The sequence below is a fragment of the Enoplosus armatus genome, chromosome 9, assembly GCF_043641665.1.
Source record: "Enoplosus armatus isolate fEnoArm2 chromosome 9, fEnoArm2.hap1, whole genome shotgun sequence".
Classification (NCBI taxonomy): Eukaryota; Metazoa; Chordata; class Actinopteri; order Centrarchiformes; family Enoplosidae; genus Enoplosus; species Enoplosus armatus.
Genome location: NC_092188.1, coordinates 8,598,719 through 8,626,229, shown reverse-complemented (window position 1 = coordinate 8,626,229; position 27,511 = coordinate 8,598,719). Strand labels below are relative to the sequence as shown.

The 27,511-nt window shown below is 42.5% G+C and overlaps 1 protein-coding gene across 1 annotated transcript; it reads left to right on the top strand.

Moving 5' to 3' along the window:
* The first annotated feature begins 20 nt into the window (after nt 1-20).
* Nucleotides 21-27,511, top strand: lipeb (lipase, hormone-sensitive b). Its single transcript, XM_070911309.1, has 14 exons — nt 21-111; nt 7,742-7,983; nt 8,921-9,205; nt 10,125-10,215; nt 11,363-11,508; nt 11,914-12,099; nt 13,120-13,272; nt 17,747-17,891; nt 18,599-18,834; nt 19,996-20,175; nt 20,833-20,863; nt 22,437-22,600; nt 23,304-23,488; nt 25,201-27,511. Exons 1-14 carry the CDS (start codon nt 21-23, stop codon nt 25,238-25,240), a joined length of 2,175 nt encoding a protein of 724 aa, XP_070767410.1. The 3' UTR covers nt 25,241-27,511.

The following is a 27,511-nucleotide window of genomic DNA, read 5'->3' as shown; positions in this document are numbered from 1 at the left end:
CGTAAACACAGTGGGTGAAGATGGCGTCGAGCAAGAAGAGTGGTGGGAATAGCAGATTCGAGAAAAGTGTGAATGGAAGACGCTCATCGAAACACAAAGAGGGTCCAGTGGGTGAGTTTTTCTGTGCCGTGACAACCTCGTCACAGCCCCCTGTCGCTTTTCCCTTTAATACCGTCCCCTTTTTTTGACGCTCCTGAACTGTCACCTCCCGCTAGCGTCCGTTAGCAGCTACGTTAGCTGGCCTCGGGTAGCCGAAACGAACAACTAGGATTTAAGCCGCTGTGTCCTCCTCAGCTGCTTAGGTCCTGTGATTGTTGTATGACATCAAAAGAAGGACGCACTGACAGAATCTATACGTAGACTGTTTAAAAGCGGAGAAAAAGTCAACCTCCTCGTTTGCTGGCATGTCTGTAGTTAACATTACGAGCATCAGCTTACAGTTACAGTGACGCTATCTGTGCCGTTAGTTGTAGCAGTGGTAGTAGTGGTAGTAGACTTTAACTATAAATATATTTGTCCAGACTGTATTTATATTCACCTTTTCACGTTCTGTGCCCCTAGTCTCAGTCGCTGACACTGACAGGACCAACCTGAACAGGTACTCCAAACATAAACAGGAGGGGGAGGGAGTTAAACTAGATTAACATCCCCAGTGTGGTTCTTCCTGCCGTGCATAAATCGATTTAGCGAATTGATAGGGTAACTGGTGACGCATGTGTGGTGTGAGATCAGGCTGACACATGGGTTACACATGGTGACAAATGGGCAGCCTGTGAAAGAAGGTAGCAGATTTAACAGTGCTGCCCGCAGGCACTGTGGATCTGCTCTTATGACTAAACAAACTCCCTCTGTTGCTGTATTCTCCGGCTAACTAGGCCACTGTCTCACTGTAACTGGAACAATCCAACCAGTCCCAAACCACCACTACTTTCAAAAGGTGTCCTTAGCTTTGTCAGGAGCCAAACAATATGATACATTGTCTGTGTCTTTGCTACAACAATAAAATGTTTTACTTGCCTATTTATGAATGGTGTGTTTATAATAGACTTAGGCCTGTATAATGAGATTGAAAGAGTTTTAACCTAATCGTACTTATTGCGCGAGATTTGCCAACACGCTCAGTTTTCATAAGACCTGAATCTCAGATTTCTAATTTTCTATTTCATTAAAGGCATTGCATTATAAAACGGAAGGGAAGTCTTATGTTTCCCATTTGGACAGAGTGTGGAGGCTCATTGTTGCTAGTTTCCTGTTGTTCGGTTCGGGTGTGTGTGTGTGAAGGTGTTCTGTCTGGGAGAAGGGTCAAAGCCTTCCTAAACACAACGCTGCACAGCCCCTGCTGTTGGCGCTTCCTCTTGCCTGTGCACAGCACAAGTTTGCTATTTTTAACCCTGCTTCCTATAGACACAACATTTTGTAGAGTATCAGATCACTGACCACTGTCTGGTCTTGACACAGACAAATGTTGATACATTCAACTTGCCTAGAAAGATGAGGACATTGTGCTGTGACAGTGAGTTCCACTTCAAGGAACAGCCGCTGTGTTTTCATATCCTTGGACTTACATTTACCCAGAATTCACATTTCTCCAGAATGGGCCTGTTTAGGCTTGCTAAAGAGAAACACAAGAGAGCCACGGGTTTGAAACGGCCTAGACAAAATCAGCATAGTTAATCATACTGACATTAAGAAGTAGCTCAAAGTCTTCTCATCATTAGACTAGACCATTAGAGCAACTCTTGTTCGTCCTTTGTGTGGAAGGGACCAGCTCAGCTCTAATTTCTAGTCATAAATGTAGGCAAGCAGGTTTTTCCAGACAAAATAACAACTCTGCGTCAACTTGTGTCTCTTTGTGCAGAAGTTACATGTCATAACAGGAGTTACAATAAATGATAAACAATAAACAATGAATGAGCCTGCCTTTTGCATGTATACTAAGCATTTATCAGCTTTGAACAGAGAGCGCATACCTCCCAACAGGGCTGCATAACTCTCAACTATGTATTTAAATAACAGAAAATGTTTTTACCTAATCTGACTTGCAGGAGGTTGCAACAAGTAAGATTGGGTCAGGATTTGCATGTAAATGGTGCTAGACAAGAAATACAGGTGACAAGTACTTCACAGATAAGTGCAGATTAGTTTATGAAATCTTGTTCTTGTTGATCTTGTTCCTTGTGTCATGGCCTAACTTTTCACCAAATTTCTTGGAGCTTTATTAACAGCTAATAGGCCTTTTAACCAGCAGACATTTTGAGTTGTGATAGTATGAAAAGCACAGGTGTTACTGATAACAATAACGATTGCGCTTTTCTGTGTGAATTGTGAAGCATGCACAATACCAGGACCCTGAAACTGAAGGAAGGATCGTTTATTTTATTATTTATATACATCGCGTTTCCTACTGTGACACATCAAAATGTCTTTCATGAAATAGTCCCTCTTGGTGGAATTAATAACAACAATAACAAAAACAACAGAAACATCTTCCTCAGAGTCTTAGTGTTGTCTGTGTCTCAGTGTTCCTGGGTATGTTTATGTATCTTAGTTGGTGAGGGGTCGTGTCTCAGTTCATCCGAATTATGGGTCTGTCATCTGTAGTATCAGCCAAGAAGTCTAACTTAAGGTCACATTTTCCGCTGGAATAGATTCTCTGAATTACATTTTCACCCTCTATTTTGGGTGTGCACGCGTTGTTCATGTACTGCATTCATTGCCAAACATTAATATTTCTCAACAGTTGGGACATGACGGCACATTTCTGCTGCATACACACACACACACACACACACACAACAAATGCTCAAAGGTGCTACATGGATATAAATGTTATCAAAAACACAAAAGACACTACCAAAAGATAGCAGGACTTGATGGAATAATAAATATGATCAACTTTCAATCAATAGATCAATTGATAATTGCTGTTTGTTTGTTTTGTGACCTTATTAAATGTGGAATGAAGCGCTCAAGATTTATTAAGGAAAAAGCCACAATTGAAATATTGTTATCATCTCATAATCTCATGGTTGCGTCTCTGCCAATATCTGTTTGTATGAGACCTGCCAATTAGGTTGAAGGTCATAGGGAGTTGCAAGCTGAACAGCCAATAGCAAAATAGCCAACTGTCACAGGGAGAAAGTTAACTGGGCTGGGGTTGTCTGTAGCTTGACTACTCTTTTTCAGAGAGGAAAGAAGAGGACAACACATTGCCTCTGAGTAGAATTGGTTATGACAGGTTGACATACAGAGTCTGACAGCGGAAGAGCCACATCGTGAAGACGACAGACTGCAAGAGCGAGAACAAAACCAATCATAAAACCCTATCTCTTTCCTCTTTGCCACCCTCTCATTCTCTTTCTTTTTTTTCCTATGCTTTCGTGGAAGAGAGGAGACAGACAAAGACAGAGCTTTGAACTCAGACACTGGTAAACAATTTTACTTTTTCCTCTTCCAGCTTTTAAGTAGTTAGTCCATGCTATCAATTGTGTGCTAAGCCAGAAGCAGCCTGCATGTTGTTTTATACATTCAATTCACATTGTATGTGGGCCCAGCAGGAGTCATCACATGTCTGTAATGTCGCTGGTGTGGGTTGTTGTACATGACTTTTTAATGCCCACCCTCATCCAGCTTTAATGTGGAGAGAACAGGTGCAACTTAATGGCTGCAGTAGGCTTACAGTGACCACTAGTGTCGGTAACACAAGAAATGATGATGCTGAAACATGGCTAACAACGTTACTGACATAGCTAGAGGTGGCCTATCGTAGATATTTAGAATATTTGCTGATGCACAAAAGGCGGAGGCGAAAAAGCAAGTAGGTGAGTCATATCATCTTTTCTTACTCCCATAGATTATGTATTGACAGATAACCTGGCGTCAGTGCAGCTTTATTGTTTCTCTGTTTGAGGTATTAACTTACGTCAAACAAAGGTGAAGGCTTCTCTGGGCCAAGGCATGTTTGAACTCTGAGTGAGCTCTTGATAAGATTGTACTGGTTCACATCACTGTGTTCATTTGCATCGTTTTTGCATAGGATATACTCCATGTAGTTAGATGGTGGTGTAATGTGCGCTGGCTTCATTATCATTAAGCAAGTTTTAGAGCAGCTTATGCTGATCCAGGGGTTCATAAAGTTCACGCTTAGCTTACTCTGTCAACATAAGGCCTATTGGCTTGCCCAGCTGAGAGAGTTGTACCCCCCGCTCTAATTAAGCAATGTAATTTTAATTTTGGCTGCTCGCCCAAACTGGTTTGACTGCTATAGCTGGTCCTGCAGCATGGCATTTGGGTGACTGCTTGACCACAGCAGCCATTGTGCCCCATAAGGCCACACTGATGATTATGCAGACAGATGAATGTGTATTTATAGATGCTCTTTTTGTGTGTCTCTTGGTTTTTCCAGTTTTATGCTGATGTAATAAGTTGTCACACATCAAGTAACTGTTTCCTGTGTTGTCAGGTTCAGAACATTCACAGTCGGTACGTAGTCCACTGGTTCTTGTCCAAATCCTGAGATGGAGCAACAATCCCAGAATTACATGTGTAGCTTTTGAATAGTTTTGACATGACGCATGGAAGTATTATAGGCTTCCTTCGTAGATCTTTATTATGACTTTGTATGATTAATTTTTGGGTGGAAAACTCCAATTTACTGCAGTCCTTCAGGCTCGAGTAAAGATAACATCGACCCAAAAATGATTTTCATAATCCTGTACAGCTCAGTTTTGTTTGGAATTCTCTCTAGGGTGAACAACAGAAAGTCAAACTATAGGGATGTTGTCATGTAGAGACAAATCCTAAAGCTTTCCAGAGACAGTTAATACAGAAACAACTACAATTTAATGACAGAATCAGTTGAGATTTTACTGGGATAGGGGGACATTTGCTCATGTACAGCTTTAAGCCCTGAATTCCAGTAAGTCATTTGGATAAAAAATATCTCCCTAACCCAGCCCACGGTGTCAATGTTGATTAACTTTCAATCAATCAAACTCAAAAAATGTCACCCTTGATCACAAATTCATGTCTTGGTGCTCAGAGGCTGTTTAGGGACACAGTTGGCTATATGTTGTAGGTTATAACCTCTCTATCCAACATCATTTGAATAGCACATTGTAAATTCTGTTTTTAGTGTGGAGTTTCCCATGCAGTCATGAGATGAACTTATGTCAGAGGACCTTTCGCATGGTTGAATCGATGTGAAATTAGGCCCCAAGCTGCTTTATTAAGCTTTGCGGGAACAAATAGAACATGATATTATGCTGAAAAAACGTGTCCCCACTGCAGTGCTGCTCTGTGTAGTCTGCTCATTTGGCTCTGCAGATTTGTTTCAGTCTTATCTCTATACCCCAGGGCCAAGGAATGCCTTCTCAATTCAGCTCAATTTTGTATACTTTATATAGCAGCTTTCATACAAACATTTTGCAAGACTAACAATTAAAACAATAAAATGTTAGAAATGGATAAAAGTCAATAAAATAGATAAACACAAGGAATAAAAATTGTATAAAAAACAATGGTTAAGACTTCAAAACTAAGGCAACAAATGACGAGGTCATCAGATAGACCATTCCAGAGACTAGGGCCACAGTGGCTAAAGGCTCCCCATGCAATGGGACATTCATCATGGGCTTGATGGCAACATTACCTACACTTGTACACATAGGGTTTCCACTTTGCAGATAATTATAACAATTTGGCTTGTGGCTGAAAAGTCCTCAAATAAATAAGTGGATATGTGACATAACAACATATTTCTGAGTGGTCATTGATGTCTGGTATGTCACAAGGCCCGACACTGTGACATTTGGGTGTGTTCAGATGAGGCATGTTTCCAGTTCCAAGTGGAAGGAACAATTAGGCAGCACGCCTCACTTGTGGATTGGGTTTTAGCGTAATCTGAGCCAGTAGCAGAGTGCTAAATGCTGAAGTGGACAGCCAACTCCAAAACATTTTGGAGGAAATCTTTGTGACAGGATTCAATTATCCATTGCTAAACTTTTAACTGTGACAAATTGGCATCCAATATAGAAACATGTGCCTATGGGGGGGCATCTTGCCTTGTAGAGTATGGTTAAAAAAAAAAAAGCTCTCCCTGAAAGAAAAGTAGAGTGAGAGGCAAAGAGAAGACGGGAAAATAAGAAGACGGGCAACTTCTGAAGAGTGTGTGTGTGTGTGTGTGTGTGTGTGTGTGTGTGTGTGTGTGTGTGTGTGTGTGTGTGTGTGTGTGTTCTCGCTGATAAATGTCTCCTCCCAGATGTCAGGGGGTTGTGATTCCTCCCAGCAAACTGAAATTGCCTCTCCCATTACTCTTCCTGAATGGCAGGGAATAGCAGAATAATTGTGCGATAAGGCTCCATTATTTCTTTGACCCTCAAAACAATATTTCACTTTTTAGCATGCATAGGCAACCTCCGCTCTACATCTCAGGATGTCGCTTTGGGGATCTGTGAAGAAACCGCTGTGCTGTTGTTTTTTTTTTTTTTACTTTCTTTTTTTGTATTGCTTCATTGCACTAGCCTTAGGTGAAGTTTTAATAGCAAAAGTTTGCGGATGGGTGTGTGCTAATTCCATGGGCGGCTGGTGTCATTTGGGATGTTCATTCTTTTATACATGGTTTAACTAAAGATGATTTAACACAGCAGAGTCTTTTTTTAAGAGTAATTTTGAACTTATCATTATGTAATTATCTCTCCATAACTGCTAAATGTGCTTCAGACCTGCAAGGTTATTAGTTAACACCCATCCATAACAAAGAAATAATTTTCCTTTCCCCTGTCCGCTTCGCCCCTAAAATTCTCACTTTCTCATCTATTAGATGAGGCACTGCTGTCTCGCTTCCTTTTGTTTTATTCTCTGTGTGTCCATTGTCCCTTCTCCTCTTTCCCGTCTCTCAGCGTGCCTGTCACCCTATACAGTAACTACCAGCTAGTTCCCATACTTGGGTGTTGTGGAAACAGAGGTCTCAAGTGACTTGTCAGAAGAGCTCAACAGGGACGTAGCGCTGGATCTTTGTTATTCTGCATTAGGCCAGGAATATGAGCACGCACTCAGCTGTGTGTTGTCAGCTGTATACCTCCCTTTGGGACTCTTATATGAGTGTGTTTATGTGTTTTTGTCAGTGTATGACTAATCTGTGTTTCTTCCCAGCAGCATGACGTTAGCAAAGGGCCTCTGCCTTCTCCTCCTGTTCCATGCACGTCTGCCTAGATCTCGGTGGATTGTGGCTGCTTAGCCCAGATTTACATCATTTAATTTCAAGGCTTGCTTAACACGTTTCAATCAATGAGCTTTTATACGCCAGGCTATGGGGGATTAGTTAATACGAGTAAAAGAACATTCTGTAGGATATATCCAATGATATCCCACCTGGTATAGTGTCTATATGCTGATAATAAGTGTGGGCCTGACGCAGAATAGGAAGCAGGGATCTCCAGATACCAGCTGACAGTCAAGTTTTAGAAGCTACAGAAAATACTAATATCATATTTTTAATTTTACAAATAAAGTATGTATGTATTGGGGTCAGCAAGGTGGTATAATGAATAGTGAGATCGTTGGGTGTTATTGGGATACAAGCCCCTGTGTCTGTAGTCATCTGCCTGATGAAAAAAGGAATTCCACCTCAATACAGAAAGAATCCCATTAATAATTGTTGAAAATATTATTTTGCCAACCCACAACTGACATCAGTTTCAGTGTCAACCTTTTCCATGTTTCTCTGTCTGACTGCTCCTAGTGATGGACACCAAGGCAGTGTTTGCGGCCCTGTACAGCGTGTGCGAAGAGAATGCCACTTTCTTCTCAGGAGGAGCCAAGGGGTCGCAGGGTGATGCGGCGCGGCGGCTGGTGGATGCCATGAAGCTGATCCAGGAGCACGGCCGCAGTCTGGAGCCTGTTATTTCTGGCTTTGCTGCGGTTTACCATCATTTTGACTTTGACCCGCACATACCTGCTAATGGCTATCGCTCACTGGTCAAGGTAGGCTGTGTGACGTTTTGAAGTCTCTGTGTGTGTCTGTGCCAAGTCTTGGATCTGTGTGTGTGTGTGTTTTACTTTCAACCAAGTGCAGCTTTGAGAATATTAAGCCCCCATACCGCAACACATTCTTATCAATATTCCCTCCACACTGTGAGAAAATGCTCACCAGCCCCTCTTTGCCTTGATGTTGCTTTGTTTCAAGGTCAGTCCATTTGTTTTACAGATTGATTTTATGTTGCAAATCAGGTTAGATAAATTCTTCCAGCTGCAGAATATCTACCCCTACTGTACCCACTGTATTTTATCTTCTGCCATTATTGATGAAACATCATGACCTTCAGTGGCTGCAGCCCACCACAACCGAATGAGTCTAGCAGAGCAGCAAATGAATGCTGCTCTGTTTTCTAGCCTCTCGATTTCCACATTTATAATCCTTCTCATTCCCACAGTGCTACTGACTAATCTGTAACACCCCAGTGAAGCAGCTAGCTTTTCACATGCTCGCATGCACGTGTGCTATCGTGCATCATTTGCTTCCCTTCAAGCTTACCACCCTAATCTTAATTACAATTTAAGCAGACCCAGAAGACATAGCCTTTTTTAATGATTGCACAATTAAAGAAAAATGATTTGCTTTGTTGCTATTATATAATGCTATTCATCCAAGTAATAACCTCAAGTTCGTCATTCATTGTCTCAAGAATACATATATCATTTTGTAAAAATGTTGTCCTTTATTACAGTGACATAATTGACCTAATGTGCTTGTAATTTAATTTAACTGACGTTGCTTTGCTACAATATCGCATACTTACCTACCTATATACCTATAATTTGGCATATGGAGACCATGGCATGGTACGTAGATATCACATTTTGGAACAAGATTCACCAATTTTCCCCCAAATTTTATTGACACATTCTTCTACTTTTTTAGGTGGTACGCTGCTGCCTTCTCCACATCATCCAGAAGGGGCGCTACATCACTGCCAACCGCCGCAGCATCTTCTTTCGAGTAGCACACAATGCGGGGGAGATGGAGGCCTACTGCAATGCTCTGTGCCAGCTGCGCGCCCTGCTCTACCTGGCTCAGCGCATGTTACATGACAACAGCCACGGCAACCTTTTTTTCCAGGATGAAAGCGGCCTCAGCGAGAGCTTTGTCCGCGAATACTCATCCATGCACAAGGGGTGCTTCTATGGCCGTTGCCTTGGCTTTCAGGTGAGATGAGCTGCGTGGCACAGGGATAGGAAGAGTGAAGAATGGGGAGGGTTAGAAGTAGCTGTACTTTGTGCTTGATGGTCCAGAACTGGGGATTTTAGGTTAAGCAAAAGCAGCACACTGGGAAGAAAGAGAAATGGAAATAGCTGCTGTAGGTAATCAGGGGTTAGAAGGATATCCATTTCCTACAATACCTGACTACAATACTGAGGAAAAGTAATGAAAAGCAACCTCAAACTCACCAATTCTCACTTGACACATACAGACCAGCAACTGAATGTACCCACATCTACAGTTCTGGCAAAGGTGTTGTTACATTCTGCAGTTTTGTTATTAAAGATTATATAGATTATAAGACTTGTAAAGGGATAAAGCTCCCCACATGTGTCTCCCGTAGCCTGTCAATCAAGAAGTATTTTTTGAAAAAGAAGTGACTTGTTGATGTTCGAGGACAAAAATAAAATATCTGTGCCAGGGGATTGTTTGTCACCAGGTGCTCATGCACAGACCTCCTGACGTCTTAGACTAGAGGGATTGACCCTGACATGAGAGCAAGAGTGGTGAGAAGTGTAATATTTAAAGTCAGGAGAGGAGTACAGAACTACAAACGGCTCCTGTTGCTTAAATCTTCAGGTAAAGGATTTGGATGGACAGAGGGAATGCTCCTTTCTATAGCGATCGTCTCTGTTCTTAGTTGAGCTTAACGAGAGAGGCTGAAACCTCAGTGGACGGTGGGCAAAATCAAACCAAAGGGAAAAAATGATGAAGCCTCCCTCGTGCTGTCTGCATCAATTTATAATGTCAAGACTCATCTGATATTATGATATCCCATCATCTATGTTCCACTTTCTCTGGTTGAATGATAGTTTTAATTATAGTCTATTTCTTCTTGTCTGTTTTTGTCCATTCCTCCTCCCAGTTCACTCCAGCCATTCGGCCCTGTCTCCAGACCCTCGCTATCGGCCTTGTGGCCTTTGGAGAAAACTACAAACGCCATCAATCCGGAATAGGTCAGCATCGTCTTGTCTGCAGCTGTACCCTCTCATCATCCAGCCACTTGATTCTCATTCATAGATCGTACTCATCCCCGTGCCTCCTCTACATTGCTCCTTGGCCCCTGACTGTGTACCTTTTGATGTTGTGTGTTTGGATTGTAGATGCTCTTTCATCCTTTGCAATCTCGAGGGCTAGCTGGCGTGCTTCTTCTATATTTCAGAATGTTTTGAACATGCACACAGTTATTTACAGAGGCAGAGATAGAAGAACATGCACCATCATATACACATTTTTGCCGTGCACACATGCACAGACTCAAAAAGGAATCGTTCAACTCTCATGGTTTCTTGTGCTCTGTGCTGCGCCACAGTGGAGGCAGGCGGTATTGCCCCATATGGTGAGTTTACTGGAATCCCATCGCCCCTTCATCATAGTCCTCTGTAGTGAATTCAGGCTATATGACTATATGAAGAACCTGCTTCTGTCCTACAGCTCCTAAATAGTTCTGCACACAGCACTGTAAGCTGCATTAGCTGTCCTGAGTCTGTTTATTTTAGTTTACAGACTTACGTCTGAGATGCAGTCATATTATCTGAAAGTTCAATTCCTTCCCAATTCTTTAGTGTCCATCCTTGACTCCTTGCAGAGCATTGAAAGCAATACAATGAACTGCTTCTGTTTCAACTTGGCAGTAGCACAGTAGACATGAAACATCCATGCTGCAATAAGACTGTAGTGCTGTGATTATGTAAAAGCCAATTCATTCTGTTGAGTGTGACGGCTGTTCTGAGGTTTGCTGTGTTTTAGCCCTCTATCTCCTTCTTGGCCATCTTTCTTTCTTTCCTTCCACCCTTTCACCTTCCTTCTTTTGCATTTTCTAATGTTGTTTTATGTGCTAGGGTTCAGTCACTTACTGCAATTTTAATGTTCCCTCCTTCCAACAGTTTCTATCTTTGTGAAATCACCGTTTTCATTCCCATGATGCTGAGCTTTTGTCTGCCAATTACTTTTCAATTCCATTTACACTCCCTCCTCAGCCATACTCTTTTCCTCCCCTTTCATTTTAACCTCCTCATTTCTTTTCTTGCATTTCACCGTCTCTGGTGTCTCCTTCCCATTATTACATTCTCCTCATTGTGTCGTCCTTCCTCCCTTCCCCAGGTGTAGCAGCCAGCTCTTTCTTTACCTCAGGGAAGTATGCCATAGACCCAGAGTTGAGGGGGGCAGAATTTGAACGCATCACCCAGAACCTGGACGTCCATTTCTGGAAGACCTTCTGGAATGTCACGGAGACCGAAGTCCTGTCGGTGAGTAGACTGTTAATGCTTCTTTTTATACACACAGATAAACACACTCAGACATCTGTAATCTACCCATGTTATCACCACTAACCTATGCACACAGATAAGTTCACTGCCCTGTTTTTAATTTAAAAACTGTATCGGGGATATTTTACTTTCCTCTGGTGAAAGTACCTTTCTATCATTATGCATTTTGGCCTACAGACCGTTTGTAATAATAGAGTGAAATTCAATTTATTCAATGGGGTTCATGATTTATTCATCCGGTTTCTCTTTCTCTCCAGTGACCTGACTTGCTCGGTAACTTGCTCTCTTCTCTTTCTCTCTCTCTCTCTGCCTTTCTGTCTCAATTCTTTCTCTCTATATGTCAATCTCTTTCTCTCTTTTTCTCCATCATCTCTCTTCCTCCAGAGTCTTGCCAGTATGACATCCACTCAAGTTAAGGTGAACCGGGCCCTCTCTGTGCCCCCCGTGCCCTTTGACCTTCCCCTGGCGGCCAACCACAGAGCATCTGTAACTATAGCTCCACCATCAGCACACATCGGCACAGCTCCTGTTCAGATGAGGCTCATCTCTTATGACTTACGTGAAGGACAGGTACTTCAATTTCAGTTTTTTCAGTTCAGTTTTATTTATATATTGCTAGATCATAACAGAAGTTATCTCAGGGCACTATAGAGCAGTTCTAGACCGTACTTTTTTATAAAAGAGTCCTTGAATCATTCATTTGTTCACACTATAGTGGCACAGTGGAAAATGCAATAAAAAAGCTTCATAATCTTAAATTTAATGTAAAACTAGACTCATACTTGTACTTGCTGTGTACTTGTCACACACTACTTCCTTTTAGCCTGTCTTCTTATTAAGTATTTTTTGTGTAACCTTGTTTATGACTAGTTATGATTTTCTCCACTTGCTCTTTTCAGACCACCTTGCATATACCAGTCATACAAATTCTTAAAATATTCTAACAATATTCAACAGCATATCTGGTATGTCTCCGAACTGTTTGAGTAAACGACAGCGTCATGGACTTAATCTCCTTCATTATCTCTTTCTCTCTCCATTTCTCTGTCATAGGTATCATTTTCACTTTTTCTACTCTGCCTTCCTAATTCTCTCGGGAGATTCCCTCTCTCAATCCAAGCTTGTTCTCCTCCTTTCTTTGTAGCCTGGCACTTAACCAGACATGCTATCAGCAACACTTTCAGCCATTGATCACGCTCCAATGAAACAACAGTGTCCTTTTTTAATGTTGCAAAATACAAGCCTGCATCAGCGGAAACCCTCCCTCTCAGCCACTGCTCCCCTCCCTCCTTGTTTCTGTTAGTGAACGGGAATTAGTGTGCGTTCATGCAGGCGCAGGAAAGGCTGGCAGCAAGCTGCTGCAGAACAGCTAGTTAATCTCTCTCTCAAAGGAGCCCTGTTGCTAACACTAGCAATAAAATATATTTACAATGAAAACAAGGCTTGTTTTGCAGTGGACACAGTCAGTGGACAGTTATCAGAGTGATGCAAACCTCAAGATCTGTCATGATCTTGATTATTTGTCAGTGAATTTTTGTTCTCCTTTTGTTTCATTCCTCTTTCTTCACCTTTCTGTCTCACTCTCTGCAGGACAGCGAGACGCTGCTATCTCTCTCCCGCTCTGAGGGGGGAGCCATCTCTCTGTCGCTGGGGCTGAAGACCAAGCGCCTCCCCTCGTCTCCCTGCCTCCTGATCCACTTCCATGGGGGAGGCTTTGTGGCCCAGACCTCCAAGTCCCATGAGGTGAGATGGTACTCTCCAACTAGAGTTTTCCTTACTCTGACCAGAAAAGCAATATTTTTTTTATTTATTTTGCAAGACAAACTAAATCCAAAAGACTATTGACATATTTATGTCATGTAGTACTTGTACCTGTATGTGACAGTGTTTGACCTATTTGTGATATTTATACTGGAACAGTTGGTCAAGATGCAGGAAACAGTGGTATAATATGTCATGTGGCACCTACATATCCAAATACTGACAACACTACACCTCCACCATTGGACACCTGGCTCAGATGTTTTTTTTTTTCCAGGATTTGAGCCAGTATCGCCACAGCGGTCATCCAGCTAAATTCACCTTCTCATTCTTTCAATGCGTCAACTTCTGGATATGTTTTCTCAAACTAATTGTAATAGAACCTCACTAATTAAAGTGTTAAGGGCGAAAGACACTAGTTGACAGTGTAGGAACAAAGGGGTTACCAGTCTGAGTCTCTTCCTGTGTCAATAGTGTGGCACGTAATGAGCCCTTAAGCTAATTATTTTGTAATTAGTCCCTGAAAACTTAATAGAGACACTATTATGCCCTCCCTCCATGCCTTCTTTACTGGTAAGGTGCACACAAAGCTGGTTCTTCTTTCATGTAAGTCATTGCTTCCCATCATTTACAGTGCATCCGGAAAGTATTCACAGCGCTTCACTTTTTCCACATTTTGTTATGTTGCAGCCTTATACCAAAATGGATTGAATTCATTTTTTTCCTCAAAATTCTACACACAACACCCCATAATGACAACGTGAAAAAAGTTTGAGATTTTTGCAAATTTATTAAAAATAAAAAACCTGAGAAATCACATGTACATAAGTATTCACAGCCTTTGCTCAATATTTTGTTGATGCACCTTTGGCAGCAATTACAGCCTCAAGTCTTTCTGAATATGATGCCACAAGCTTGGCACACCTATCTTTGGGCAGTTTCACCCATTCCTCTTTGCAGCACCTCTCAAGCTCCATCAGGTTGGATGGGAAGCGTCGGTGCACAGCCATTTTCAGATCTCTCCAGAGATGTTCAATCGGATTCAAGTCTGGGCTCTGGCTGGGCCACTCAAGGACATTCACAGAGTTGTCCTGAAGCCACTCCTTTGATATCTTGGCTGTGTGCTTAGGGTCGTTGTCCTGCTGAAAGATAAACCGTCGCCCCAGTCTGAGGTCAAGAGCGCTCTGGAGCAGGTTTTCATCCAGGATGTCTCTGTACTTTGCTGCATTCATCTTTCCCTCTATCCTGACTAGTCTCCCAGTTCCTGCCGCTGAAAAACATCCCCACAGCATGATGCTGCCACCACCATGCTTCACTGTAGGGATGGTATTGGCCTGGTGATGAGCGGTGCCTGGTTTCCTCCAAACGTGACGCCTGGCATTCACACCAAAGAGTTCAATCTTTGTCTCATCAGACCAGAGAATTTTGTTTCTCATGGTCTGAGAGTCCTTCAGGTGCCTTTTGGCAAACTCCAGGCGGGCTGCTATGTGCCTTTTACTAAGGAGTGGCTTCCGTCTGGCCACTCTACCATACAGGCCTGATTGGTGGATTGCTGCAGAGATGGTTGTCCTTCTGGAAGGTTCTCCTCTCTCCACAGAGGAACTCTGGAGCTCTGACAGAGTGACCATCGGGTTCTTGGTCACCTCCCTGACTAAGGCCCTTCTCCCCCGATTACTCAGTTTAGATGGCCGGCCAGCTCTAGGAAGAGTCCTGGTGGTTCCGAACTTCTTCCACTTACGGATGATGGAGGCCACTGTGCTCATTGGGACCTTCAAAGCAGCAGAAATTTTTCTGTAACCTTCCCCAGATTTGTGCCTCGAGACAATCCTGTCTCGGAGGTCTACAGACAATTCCTTTGACTTCATGCTTGGTTTGTGCTCTGACATGCACTGTCAACTGTGGGACCTTATATAGACAGGTGTGTGCCTTTCCAAATCATGTCCAATCAACTGAATTTACCACAGGTGGACTCCAATTAAGCTGCAGAAACATCTCAAGGATGATCAGTGGAAACAGGATGCACCTGAGCTCAATTTTGAGCTTCATGGCAAAGGCTGTGAATACTTATGTACATGTGATTTCTTAGTTTTTTATTTTTAATAAATTTGCAAAAATTTCAAAAAAACTTTTTTCACATTGTCATTATGGGGTGTTGTGTGTAGAATTTTGAGGAAAAAAATTAATTTAATCCATTTTGGAATAAGGGTGTAACATAACAAAATGTGGAAAAAGTGAAGCGCCGTGAATACTTTCCGGATGCACTGTATGTCATCTTCAGCCCTCTTTGTTTTCTTGTAGAGGAGGAGCCAATGTCCTAGATAAAATTTCTAGAAAAAGAGACACCAACACACATGCACACAAGCTTTGGCCTCATGTCTTAAAAATTGTGTTGGATATTTCTTGTCATTGTTCTGGAAACAAAATAGTGTTTTGTCAGCCAGTTTTGTTATAAGTTTAGATGAGTGACAATATATGAAATAGAGCAGAAGGAAGCATTCAACCTGCTTGGTTCAACTTAATGAGAAAGCTTGTTTAAACAAGGTTTGTGCCCCTGTGTCTCCCAGTTCATCCTACACTGATCTGGTCATCTGTAGCAGTGTGTGTGGTCTTTATGTGGCATCAGGCAACTTATAGCTAGCGCAAGACAGGGCTCTGTGAAATCGCCAAGGACATGGGCATCCTTGATCTGCAGCTGCGTAGCAACCAGAGGATGAGAGGGAGCCATCAGAGAAGGGGGTGAACAGGGCTGTCATGTTGAATTAACGGAGAACTGTACAACCCCGCAGAGAAAGATTACCCCGGGCACTAATGGAAGACTTGTCAGACTATCCTTCTCTCTTCGTCTTCTGGGCTCTCCTTTTTTATTACATCCTCCCTCTCAATCTTTCTAATATCTCATAAAATCAGTTTTGTTCACTTAGTGTCTGTCTGTCTGTACTTCAGTGGCAGGAGCTTTTTGTGAACTCAGTGCCCAGTGATGCTGAGATCACAGGAATGGATGCGCTGGCATCTGGACATTTAGCAACTTGGGCACGGACTGACCACACACCACACACCACACACCCACACACACACACACACACACACACACACACACACACACACACACACACACACACCACACACCACACACACACAGTGTTTGGCCAGTAGAGGTATAAGCTTGCAGATTAACTGCTCTGCCTGTCTGAGAATGAGTGGGACTGCAGCTCCGATTAATTCCTGCTTTGAGAACAGATCTGGGACCCCCTGAATTGGTGTGTGTGGCCGTTTTCCTTTGTGAATAGGATGTGAGTATGAGAAGAGTTTCCTGAGTCATGTAAAATTAACCAGCCTTGGTCCCAGTCCATCAAAAAAAAACACACACACACAAACTTGCACCTCTTCTCTGCCTGATGGGCAATTTTTTGTGAGTCCTGAGTTCCTTTTATGCAGGCAGATGATGAACAGTCTGACTGACAAACCTGCCCATGGACTTGAGCACATGTTGACACTCATTGTAGCCTGGCAACAATGGCTGTTGGTCACACGCAGTTGCACACACACACACACACACCTTAGGAGTACGTTTGCTGATTCGTACAAACCCACACTGACCTGAACAGTGCTTGAACTGTATGCACACTCACTTGTCAGCGATCTCACTTTAAGACTTCTTGTGACACGTGGGGCTTTAAGGCTGACAGTTGGAGCTGCTGCTTTGTTTTTTCCTACTGAATCAGTGGTCAGTGAGGCGACATACAAACATACACACGCCGTGCTTTTCCTGGCATTGTGATTGGAGAGCTGTTGCTTTCACCGCCAGCCCTGTCATAGCTAGTCAGAAACGTGTTGGGAGAAGATAAAGACGGAGGAGGAAAGGACGAATGCTTTGTGGGAGGAATATTTTGTCATGACAAGTTTTGATGCCTTTCTCACATTTCAAGGTCACTGCATTGCAGTTGTGAAGTAAAGCACTTGCCTTAGGTTGGCATACGAATAGTAAACACTTAACCTGACTGTAGCAACTAGAAAAAGAGAAACACTCAGTATTCTGAGTTTGTTTTTGTAGGTTATCCCTGTAAAAATCCACACCATCCCTTTGTCTTTTTCCTTCATACCTGGCAAACTAGGACATGTGGGCACCTTTTGTTATTACCGTATGAAAAGAAAGGAAATGGAGGTGACTGTGAGGGCAATGCTCATTCTCCCTTTGTCTAGACAGTAAGCCAGAAAGCAGACAGATGACATCAGAAGGACACATCATTTTCATAACTTTTTATCCTTGCTTCTTAATGTTCGCCCACACGCATCTCTCTCCCACCACATTTCTTTTTCTCTCTGTTCTCCTGCATCTGTGTTTTATTGTGGCTGCTGTTGTTTCTCATAAATTTAACAACATATAATATATTCACTGTGAAACAGAGTGTTTTTCCATTTGTAAATTCACCCCTCCATATCCTTTTGTCTTGTGCAGCCCTATCTGAAGAGCTGGTCCCAGGACCTTGGTGTCCCCATCCTGTCAGTGGACTACTCTCTGGCCCCTGAGGCCCCCTTCCCAAGGGCTCTGGAGGAGTGTTTCTACGCCTACTGCTGGGCTCTGAGAAACCACCACTTACTAGGTACACACACATCACACAGCATTGTTTATACTGGAGTGCTGGCTTTTTTATCTCCTTTGTACATTTTCTGTTTGCTTTTTAATGTCATGGGGAAAAAAGTATATGCATTCAAAATAATATATATACAGAAGGCAGTTAAAAGAAAGTGTTTTAGTAGAATTAATGAGCAGGCACAACAAAAAGGGGTAAAACTCTCTCCTTTGTGAGTGAAGGTGTCCTCTGCACTGCTTCTGTAAATCCTCACTTACATTCCCTGTACCTCTCGAGAGGATTCATTCATCACTTTGAAAGTAATCATGCAGCAGGATGTCTTGCACTGTACTCGTTGTTCTGCAATATCACACAAATTGTGATGCTCAATATTCAGGCAGAAAACAAAAGACATCTGGTCGGTTTCGGGTACATCCGACCGCTGAAGCACACTGTGTCAAATTAACAGGGATCGTAGTGCAATATGTTAGTGTTGTAGTACAAGAAGACAATATCACGGTCATGAGGCAGACGGTAAGACAACAGTCCCTTGCAGCAGCCACATATTCAGCAGTGTTACTGTGGAGGAAAGAGATACTTGATGCGTGTCACACTGTTTTTTTGTACCTTAGTGTATTTCTATTCTTGTCTACTTTATTTTGTGTTCCATTTTCTTAATGTTTTTTCCCTCTTTTCCTTCACCTCCTCTCATCACTGTCCCATTTTTATCCCTCCAGGTTGGACCGGAGAGAAAGTGTGTCTGGCTGGCGACAGCGCGGGGGGCAACTTGAGTGTGACGACATCGATGCGCGCTGCTGCCTTTGGTGTGCGAATGCCAGATGGCATCGTGGCAGCCTACCCGGCTACCCTGCTGACCGCCTACGCATCGCCCTCCCGTCTGCTAACACTTATGGATCCCCTGCTGCCACTCAGTGTGCTCTCCAGGTGTCTCAGCGCCTACGCAGGTAAGAGTGTGTTTTTTATCTGGTGAAGTTGAGAATTAAGTTTATATGCATTTTCTTTCTTTTAAGCATTTCTGCATGTCTCTGCCGTCTGCTGCTCCACATTATTCAGTCTCTAATGATGCTGACAACTACTTGTGTAGCATAAATGATTAGGTTATTAAGTAAAGATGTTGTTCATCTTATCAGGGCTGGAACAGTTATTTACATTATAAATGAATCTATTCTATTCCATTTGATTAACTAATATAATCATTTACATATAAAAAAAGCACAAAGTGATGTCTTCAAGTTACTTACCAAGTCTGACCAGCAGCTAGAACACAAAGTACCAGTATTCAGTTTATGAGGAAAAAACAGCTAGAACAATTGATTGATAGCAAAATTGAAATAGATTTTGTGTTGACTAATCAATTTTTCAGCTAGTGTCTGCACTGCCCATCTTTTAGTTTTGGAACAGTAATAATGATCATATTAATCATAAAGCTGTTTTGCTCTCACCTTGGATGTCACTGTTGTCTAAATTCCGTATGCAGTATAAATGTTTGTAATCTGTAAAGATTTATGATTAAAAATAAGCCTTCAGTAGCCTATTCAAATGAAGAAACCTTCAGAAAATACAAATTAAAACACTAATTAAAATACTTGCTCCAGTGTTGTATAGCAAGTATAGCTGTATTGTATCGTGTCTGGAAACCCTTCACTAACAACTCAACTTATTAGCAGATGGATTGTTTTTATGAATGCACGTAAAAAGCTGTAGAAACTCTCACAAGTCTTTTCATGAATTGTTTTCTCACAAGAGGAAGAGGACTGCAGTAATTGAGATATTGTGTATCCTGTGTTGCCTTTCAGTAACTGAACTTAAACACTAATCATTTTCTATTCACTCCTACTCTCATCGCATATATATATATATATATATATATATATATATATATATATATATATATTGTTGTCTGTAATACAAATTTCTGTGGGGTAGTATTGAACCCACTCTGTCAGTGGTTTTCTTAACTCTGCTATTATATCTTTCCTATTATTGCTTTTCCATCTTCTCTGTTGTTACTCAGTCATGCTTATTCAAGAATAACTAAAACACGTTCATCTCTCTTGTACATCCATCTTTCCCTACTAACCGTTCCTCCATGTCTCCTCCTCCAGGCAATGAGCCGCAGACAGAGACGCAAGTAGAGAAAGTGAGCACACTGAGCCTGGTAAGGAGAGACACGGCACTGATGCTTAGAGATTTCAGACAGGGAGCCTCCAACTGGATCCACTCTCTGCTGGATTCCAACAGAGCCTCAGCCTCCCCCAGCACAGCTGCAGAGACGCCACCAGGAGCCACTGGTATACCACCGCCTGTGACTGTGTGTGTATGGGTTTGTTTGTGTGTGCATGTGCAGTCAGGTGGGAACATCAGACGGGATGTGGGTGGCATAAATTTATTTTTCTTGGCAGTCTATTGTGTTCAAAGTTTTCTATAGATGCAATCTGCTGGTGTCTTTGATCACATCTATTTGCTGAAAGTACAGTTCAGATCTCAGGTGTGTGTGTGTGTGTGTGTGTGTGTGTGTGTGTGTGTGTGTGTGTGTGTGTGTGTGTGTGTGTGTGTGTGTGTGTGTGTGTGTGTGTGTGTGTGTGTGTGTGTGTGTGTGTGTGTGTGTGTGTGTGTGTGTGTGTGTGTGTGTGTGTGTGTACTGCCTACAATTTCAGTGTGTTCATTAAGCCAATTTATTTAAGCGTTATGAGTGCAACAACATCAGCTGCTGCTGAAGTTCATTTATAACCCATATGGAGGAGGTTATTGACAGAGATTCCCTTTATTCAGCATTCAACTAACAAATTATTGCCTTATCCCACCCTGTTGCGTAACACTCATGTAGCCCCATTCATATCAATTCACCTCTTTGGAACAGCAGGGCTTTGACAGTAATTGTTAATTGTAGCCACCGTAAATCTGGTGGCGAATCGTAATTTCCCTGGGGCCCCCTTAGCTTAGGTGACACCCCCACAGCTGTAAGCCCAAAACTAATGAGAGTGTCATTGGTGGGTGTACATTATTAAAAGGCCATCATGGTGCTGAGATGGTTCATTATTAAAGAGATGGGAGATCGGCAGCACTTTGTGAAGAGACTAGCCATGACGACTCTTACAGCTGTGTTTTGACGGCTCAGGGCGGGCGGATGATATCACTATGACAGCGCTATTTGAATTCCCTCCACCCACTTCTCCGCTCTTCTTCCTGATATATACCAATTTGCATTTTAGGCTTTTAACTGTTGGCTGTCAACCAGAGGACGTATGATAAGTGGAAACAGCAGAATAAGTGAAAGTGGTTGTGTAGTACTATTGGTGTATTTTTCCCTGTGTCCTCCACCTGCTATTGACCCTAAGTAGATTTGACTGGCCTCTTTCTCCTTTATACACCATATACTGTACTTTGTGTGGTTAATGGTTATAGCTTTTTATTGTTTATCGGTCTCAAACATTTAGTTTTATGTTTTTGCCAACTGTCTCATTAATCACTCTATTTCCCCTTCTCTCCATCTCCTTTCTTAGACACAGTGAGGAAGAGCATTTCAGAGGCGTCCATCTCTTCTCCTCATGCTGACCCCCCTGTACCCTCAGAGCCCTCAGAGTTCCCCACCAGGAAATTATCTGCAAAGAGCCAGACTTGCCATGACTTGGGATCCCACAACAATTCCACTTCTCACAGCACACCGCTGTTCTCTGGGCGGACTGTATGTCACTTTTGAACATGTTTACATTGAAATTAGCATGCTCTCACTTGATGCTCTTATCCACAAGAAGCAGTATTAAACAGCTATGGGCTGTTGCTTAAAAGAACACTGTAAATGTTTTTTTTTTGTGGGAATTAAATCCTGTGATTATGGAAAGGTCTGTAATTTGATGATGATTTTTGCACCATTGCGGTGCTAGAGAAATCACACCAGCCTCACACCAGCCTCTTATCTACGATTTAACATACAGTTCTAGCCTTTTTAAAAGGTTGATCAGTTTAGAAGCATGGACATATTTTGGCCCTCTGTCATACAATGCTGTGCATGTTTCATATCAATTAACTCAGCTGAGGTTATGTTACCCATGCCTCAAACCGATTTAGCTCAAAAATGCTGACAGAATATCAAAACTTTTTGGTTGTGCGGGCACTGGCAAGGTATTGCAGATTATCCTTGCAAGTATTTTCACTCAGGCACACTGGATTAGTGGCTGGCTTGGGAAAAATAGCAAGCAGAGGTGACGTAAGATTTTAAATATGCTTTTCCTCCTTGAAATGGAGATTGTTTAGCCAAGACTCTCAGGCACTGAGCCGAGGTTTTTAGAAGATTTTCACAAGGACAAAGTGTTGTGTGTGTATTTCTTATCAAATTTGCCTGTCACATATTTTATGCCTTTCTTCCTCTTTCCTTGACATTACCTTCTCCCTGGACCACTCGATGCTATCTAACCTCACCTGAATTATTTCTCATCTCTTCTTTTATGTAGCCAGAAGATGTGAATTTCTTCCTCTCCAAGGATGCAGATCCCTCCATGTCCAGCGACCTGTCTTCAGTGGCTATACCGCCCCCTGCTGGCGAGGAGGGATCAGAACTGGAGCACCCTAGGGAGTTTCCCCTGGGGTTTGAGCCACTGCGCTCCGAGCAGCTGACTGAGATGAAGGTGGAGAGCTCTCCAGTAGTCAAGGATCCTTTCTGCTCTCCTCTGCTGGCTCCCGATAGCATGCTGAAAGGGCTGCCACCTGTACATATAGTGGTAAGAAGAAGCAGCAGTTGGAATGATTGACAGGATGATGTAGGGAAATGGGGAAGGAGGACATTCCTACAGTTAGACATGCACAGGTTAAAGGTTGCTCACTCAACTCGAGTGTTAGGTAAGCTATCATCAGTGCATTAAAGAGCTTTTGAGTCCTTATAACTGTCTGCATTTGGTTGCACATATGATCCTCTATGAGAAAGTTAATTGTTCATATGTTTCTATGTTTCAACAAGTTTTAAAGTTAGCTGATATGATATTTTTTGAGCATGCAGGAGCAGACCCACCACTAGGATTGTTTGTTTATGATGGTGAAGAGAGGGGAGGAGCAGAAAAGGGCTTGGAGAGGTAAAACAAGGCAGCCTCAGAATGTCAAGAGATAGAGTATCAAGGACTATACACTGCTTACACAGCTCTATCAGAGTGAGACAGGGTGTGATGGGAGAGATGGGGGAGGTTGAAGCCTGCTTTCTTATGAGAAGGGTTTTAATATGAAAATGAAGAAATTGGTGCCGATTTTTAAGTGGCTAGAGCGAGTCAGCGAGAACGTGAAGAAAGCAGGGACAAAAGAGACTGGGGAGCTTGGCTTCCTTTTCTTCATCCCTTAATTAAGATTCTTGACATGTCTGAAGGGAATCCTAATTTGCTTTTCACCATTCCCACCCCTTTCCCTCCCTCCCGCTTCTTCTCTCTCCCCTCTCAGGCTTGTGCATTAGACCCCATGCTGGATGACTCTGTGATGTTCGCCAAGCGTTTGAGGAACATAGACCAGCCTGTCACTCTGTGCGTGGTGGACGACCTCCCCCACGGCTTCCTCAGCCTATCGCAGCTCTCCAGGGAGACGAGGGAGGCTGCCGATGTCTGCGTGGAGAGAATTCGCGCCGTCTTCACCCAGAAGGACACACCCCCAGAGCCACGCAAGCACCGCAAGCTGGAACGGACCGATAGGGGTGTGTCGGCCTCTTCTGGGGAAGCCGGCTCTCTATTTGTTGGCCCCATTGAGGGAGTGGACCTAACTGTCGGGAGAGTGGCTAAAATTGCTGATGGGGAGGGCTTAGTTGCTGTGGCAGCCCAGAACACTGACGCTGGTGTTATTGGGCCTTAAATAAGGTTAGATTAAAAAAAGGACTGCAATTCTCCCAAGGAACGAAGAGAGGAAGAGACTGAATGAAAGTCAGACAAATTTAGGCAGTGCAATGCCTAAACAGGAGAGAGAAATTATTATAAAAAACAGGAAAGGAGATTAACCAGTTTTTTTGAGAGACAAAAAAATAGAGGAGGAGCGTTGAAATACAACTTCCTCTGCTTTACAATTCTTGCCACTTGTCTGCACACCATCATGCACCGACGCAAATCTGGCAGACAAAACAAGCACACCCACAAAAGGCAGTCCTGTTTTAGAATAAAATGGTAATTTAGCAGCTACTCAGATCAAAGACCAGCACTCACCCACACATGCGGCAGACATACTTAACAGAGTTGCCGTTAGGCAGCGGAGGCTCGGAAATAAAGCAGTAGATTCTCGAGATGAGGCCTGAATGGGTGATTCATCTAGGCCAAGGCAGTCGTTTGAGGCCCTAATCAGATTGTGGTAGGCACACTATATGCTTCTGTATAGAGTCATCCTCATCAAAATGGCCACTTGTCCTTTAGGGAGCCACTCTAAATCACACTTAATAACTCCACATTGTGTTCTCCACTACACCAGTTTGGCAGTCAATAAGCTCACTTTGTGTATAGTAACTCTGTTGACTCTCTCCCAAATAGAGTTAGAGAGCTGAAACACAACAGACTGAAAGGCTCTAAACTGGATGAATTGATTTACTTGTTTCTTGAGATTCTTTTGCAGTTTTTAATCATATTATTAACCCTATGCAGTAGTATTACTTTTGTTATTTATATCGGTTTTTTTTCTATTGCTGTATTTTAATCCCTGAATCATTATAGGTTTATATGTTGGTTTGTACATTATATTGTTTGTTTTAATGTAATTTTATGCTGTTTGTTCCATGTTTGTGAGTGTGCTCAATATTTACCTCTCCTTCTTTGGCACAGCTGCTCCGACATCCCTGGCCTTTCCAATTCAACTCCTATCCCTCTCTCAGTAATGCATACTGATAGGATAGAGTAAATGTAGACTATTACACAGGGACACAGTGCCCCATCTAAATGCTGCCTGGTGCTTTTCGTAGTGCTGATATTACTAATGCAAAGATTGTATTTTATTGATTGCTACGGTGAAATCTGTGGAGATGCACTGAGATGCATTATTTTCTGAGGACAAGCCCTTGCTTAAAAAGTTGGGTCCCATCTTTATAAGTCTTGTAAGAACGATGATTTCTGACGCTAAATGTTTTTATTTGTATTATTTTAAGACTGGAACCAGTTGCTTGACATTCTTCTTCTGCAGAACTAGAGTAAGAGATCAATACATATTTCAAACTCCACTGCACTGATTTCCTCTCAGGTTGTCCCCGTTCCTTGCCAGGCGTTATTGCTCACTTCTTCTCTGCACAGTATGCAGTGTGTCAAACTGCCACTTCTCTTGGGCCCAGGGTATCTCCTGCCTGACAATTTGTTTCTACCGTAGGCTTTTAGGCAAAGCTCGAGCACCCTGACCAAGAGCAGAGTGCTGTGTGAAAGCCACTGAACTTGTATTTGGTCAACTTAAAGTGGCTGGTGGTCCTGATTTTCTTTTTTGCTCCCCACCATCACATTTGGGGTTGACTTTGTTTCGATAACCTGAGGACACTCCTCTGAGCGTGTTGCCACCGAAGCACTTTGAAGTACACAAAAATGTCCTTCGGAGGGTCATTCACTCTATCAGGACCAACTAAATATAGATGCCAACAATGCTGGCACCGTCCTGCCCTTGCCTGGTAACAGGGCTAGGGTTGCCAGGTCTGTAGAGAAGGGATGCTGTGTGATGAATAGGATTTAGCTGAAGCTCCGGATGCAAAATCCTCCCCCCGTAGAAGAGCAGGATTTTCAGCAGCAAAGTCATGCTACAGGATTAGACCATGCTCAGTTCTGTCAGCTCGGAGTACTTACTGCAATATTTTTAGTCAGATTGATGGAGAGAACCAGGGCCGTGAAGAGGAAGAAAGTAATACACTCATCCTCTCGGAAATGCTGGGCTGAAGTTTGTACTTTCTTTACTAGCCGCTGTTTATGCCCACTCTGCACTTTTGCGGTAGTTGATTTGTCGGTCCGTGCAAGTGTATTTTAAGCTTGAGCTTGTATACATGTCACTGTTTTGGTTTGTTTTCCTTTGCTTGGTGCCTGTATGTGTGGCTCAAGTGGAGTCTGCATGCTCTCAGTCACGTGGTCTCAGTGGTCTCTGTGGTGTGTAAGAAACATGAGCTCACACGTGGGCGCGTCCTCTTTGTTTGTGTCGTGTGTTCGCATAAAGACAGGAACGGCACTTTCCAGTCAAGAGACTATTCATAGTATTAATCATCTGGCTGTTTAGAGCAACTTCTTTGATGTTGTCAAGCCCCTTATGGGACAGCGCTCTCTGTCTGTGATATACATTGACGCCATCAGTGCTGGAAACACCACCACCAATGAAGCCCAGGGGGGTTGATTGGTCCTTAGTACTTTGTTGTATAAATTATGTGAGCTACTAGAAAACAAAAAAAAAAGTGTCAAATTCACCCACTTGCTGTTTATTGACCTCCGTATGCCTCTTACCCTTGATGACCACTCATGCATCAGGCTAACCTGAGTGCAGGTGATGGACCAGAGAGGCCATCTGGTATTTTAGAGTTTGCAGAGATCAGTCAGTGTTACCTTTTTAGCTTTCCCAATTCCTGACTTTTTTTTGGTTCCACTGATGCTTATATGCTGCCTGCAAATTAGAGCTGAAATGTTTTATTCAGCATTGTTTCAATTAGTGTAGCTGCTTCGTAGTGTCTAATTGTTCATGATCCACAGACCAACTTTAATCACAAATTGTCCTTGTGAGTACAAACTAGCTGTATTAGTTCAGTGTAATGCTGCTTTTTGGGGGTTTGTTCAATTAGGTTGTACAGCATACCTCCAGTTTTACTCTTCGAAAGCTCTACTCACTTGAGATTTTCTTTGCCCCAGGCAGAATTCGGTGAAGTGCAATGCAAAGTGCAACGCTGCTACAAACATGAGCAAGCTGCTCCAGCGATTAGGTCGCCATTATAGTAAAGCTATGCAGTTACACACCAGCATCACATAATTTTTTCTCTGTGTCCTCCGTCAGAAATGTGGTGTTTATTGTTGTGCAATGTGTTTGAGTCATCTCAAGGTTGGATTTCATAGTTAGCATAACAAATCCATACACCACAGCACTTTTTAATGAAGATTTAACCTCAACCTCTCCTCAGAAATGTGAGAAATGAGAAATACTCATTCGATCAATCAGTTACATATCCTACATGTGTGCTTAAATCCTCAAGCAGAACCAAAGACTGCAGCCAGAGTCTTGTAACAGATGTACTGTCCTTGCTGTTAAGTGTTTGCTGTTAACTGGTATCATTGAAAATGCAGGTGCTAGCCAGTGTCATAGCCTGTCTGCACTCCATATGCAAAATGCTCCGCACTGTAAAAGGCAATTCTGATGTAGAATGATGAATAGCCTTTTAAAAGAAACAAGCCATAGACTGGAAACACAGCTGTTTTAAAGTTTACTTGTTTTTTTACTTTTTTTTTCTTTCATCCAAAACACCACAAGTGCAAACCTGTGAATAAAAAAAGAATGTATATTAAACATTATATGATTCATGTAGATATTTTTACTTTCAGATTTGTTAATCAGATTGATTGCTGATTGATTGATTTTGACTGCATTTTCTTTGCAGGTTTAATACTAGAATGATTAATACTAATACTAGAGTAGGCTGATTTCTTCCTTTGTTGATTTTTATCTAAATAAATATA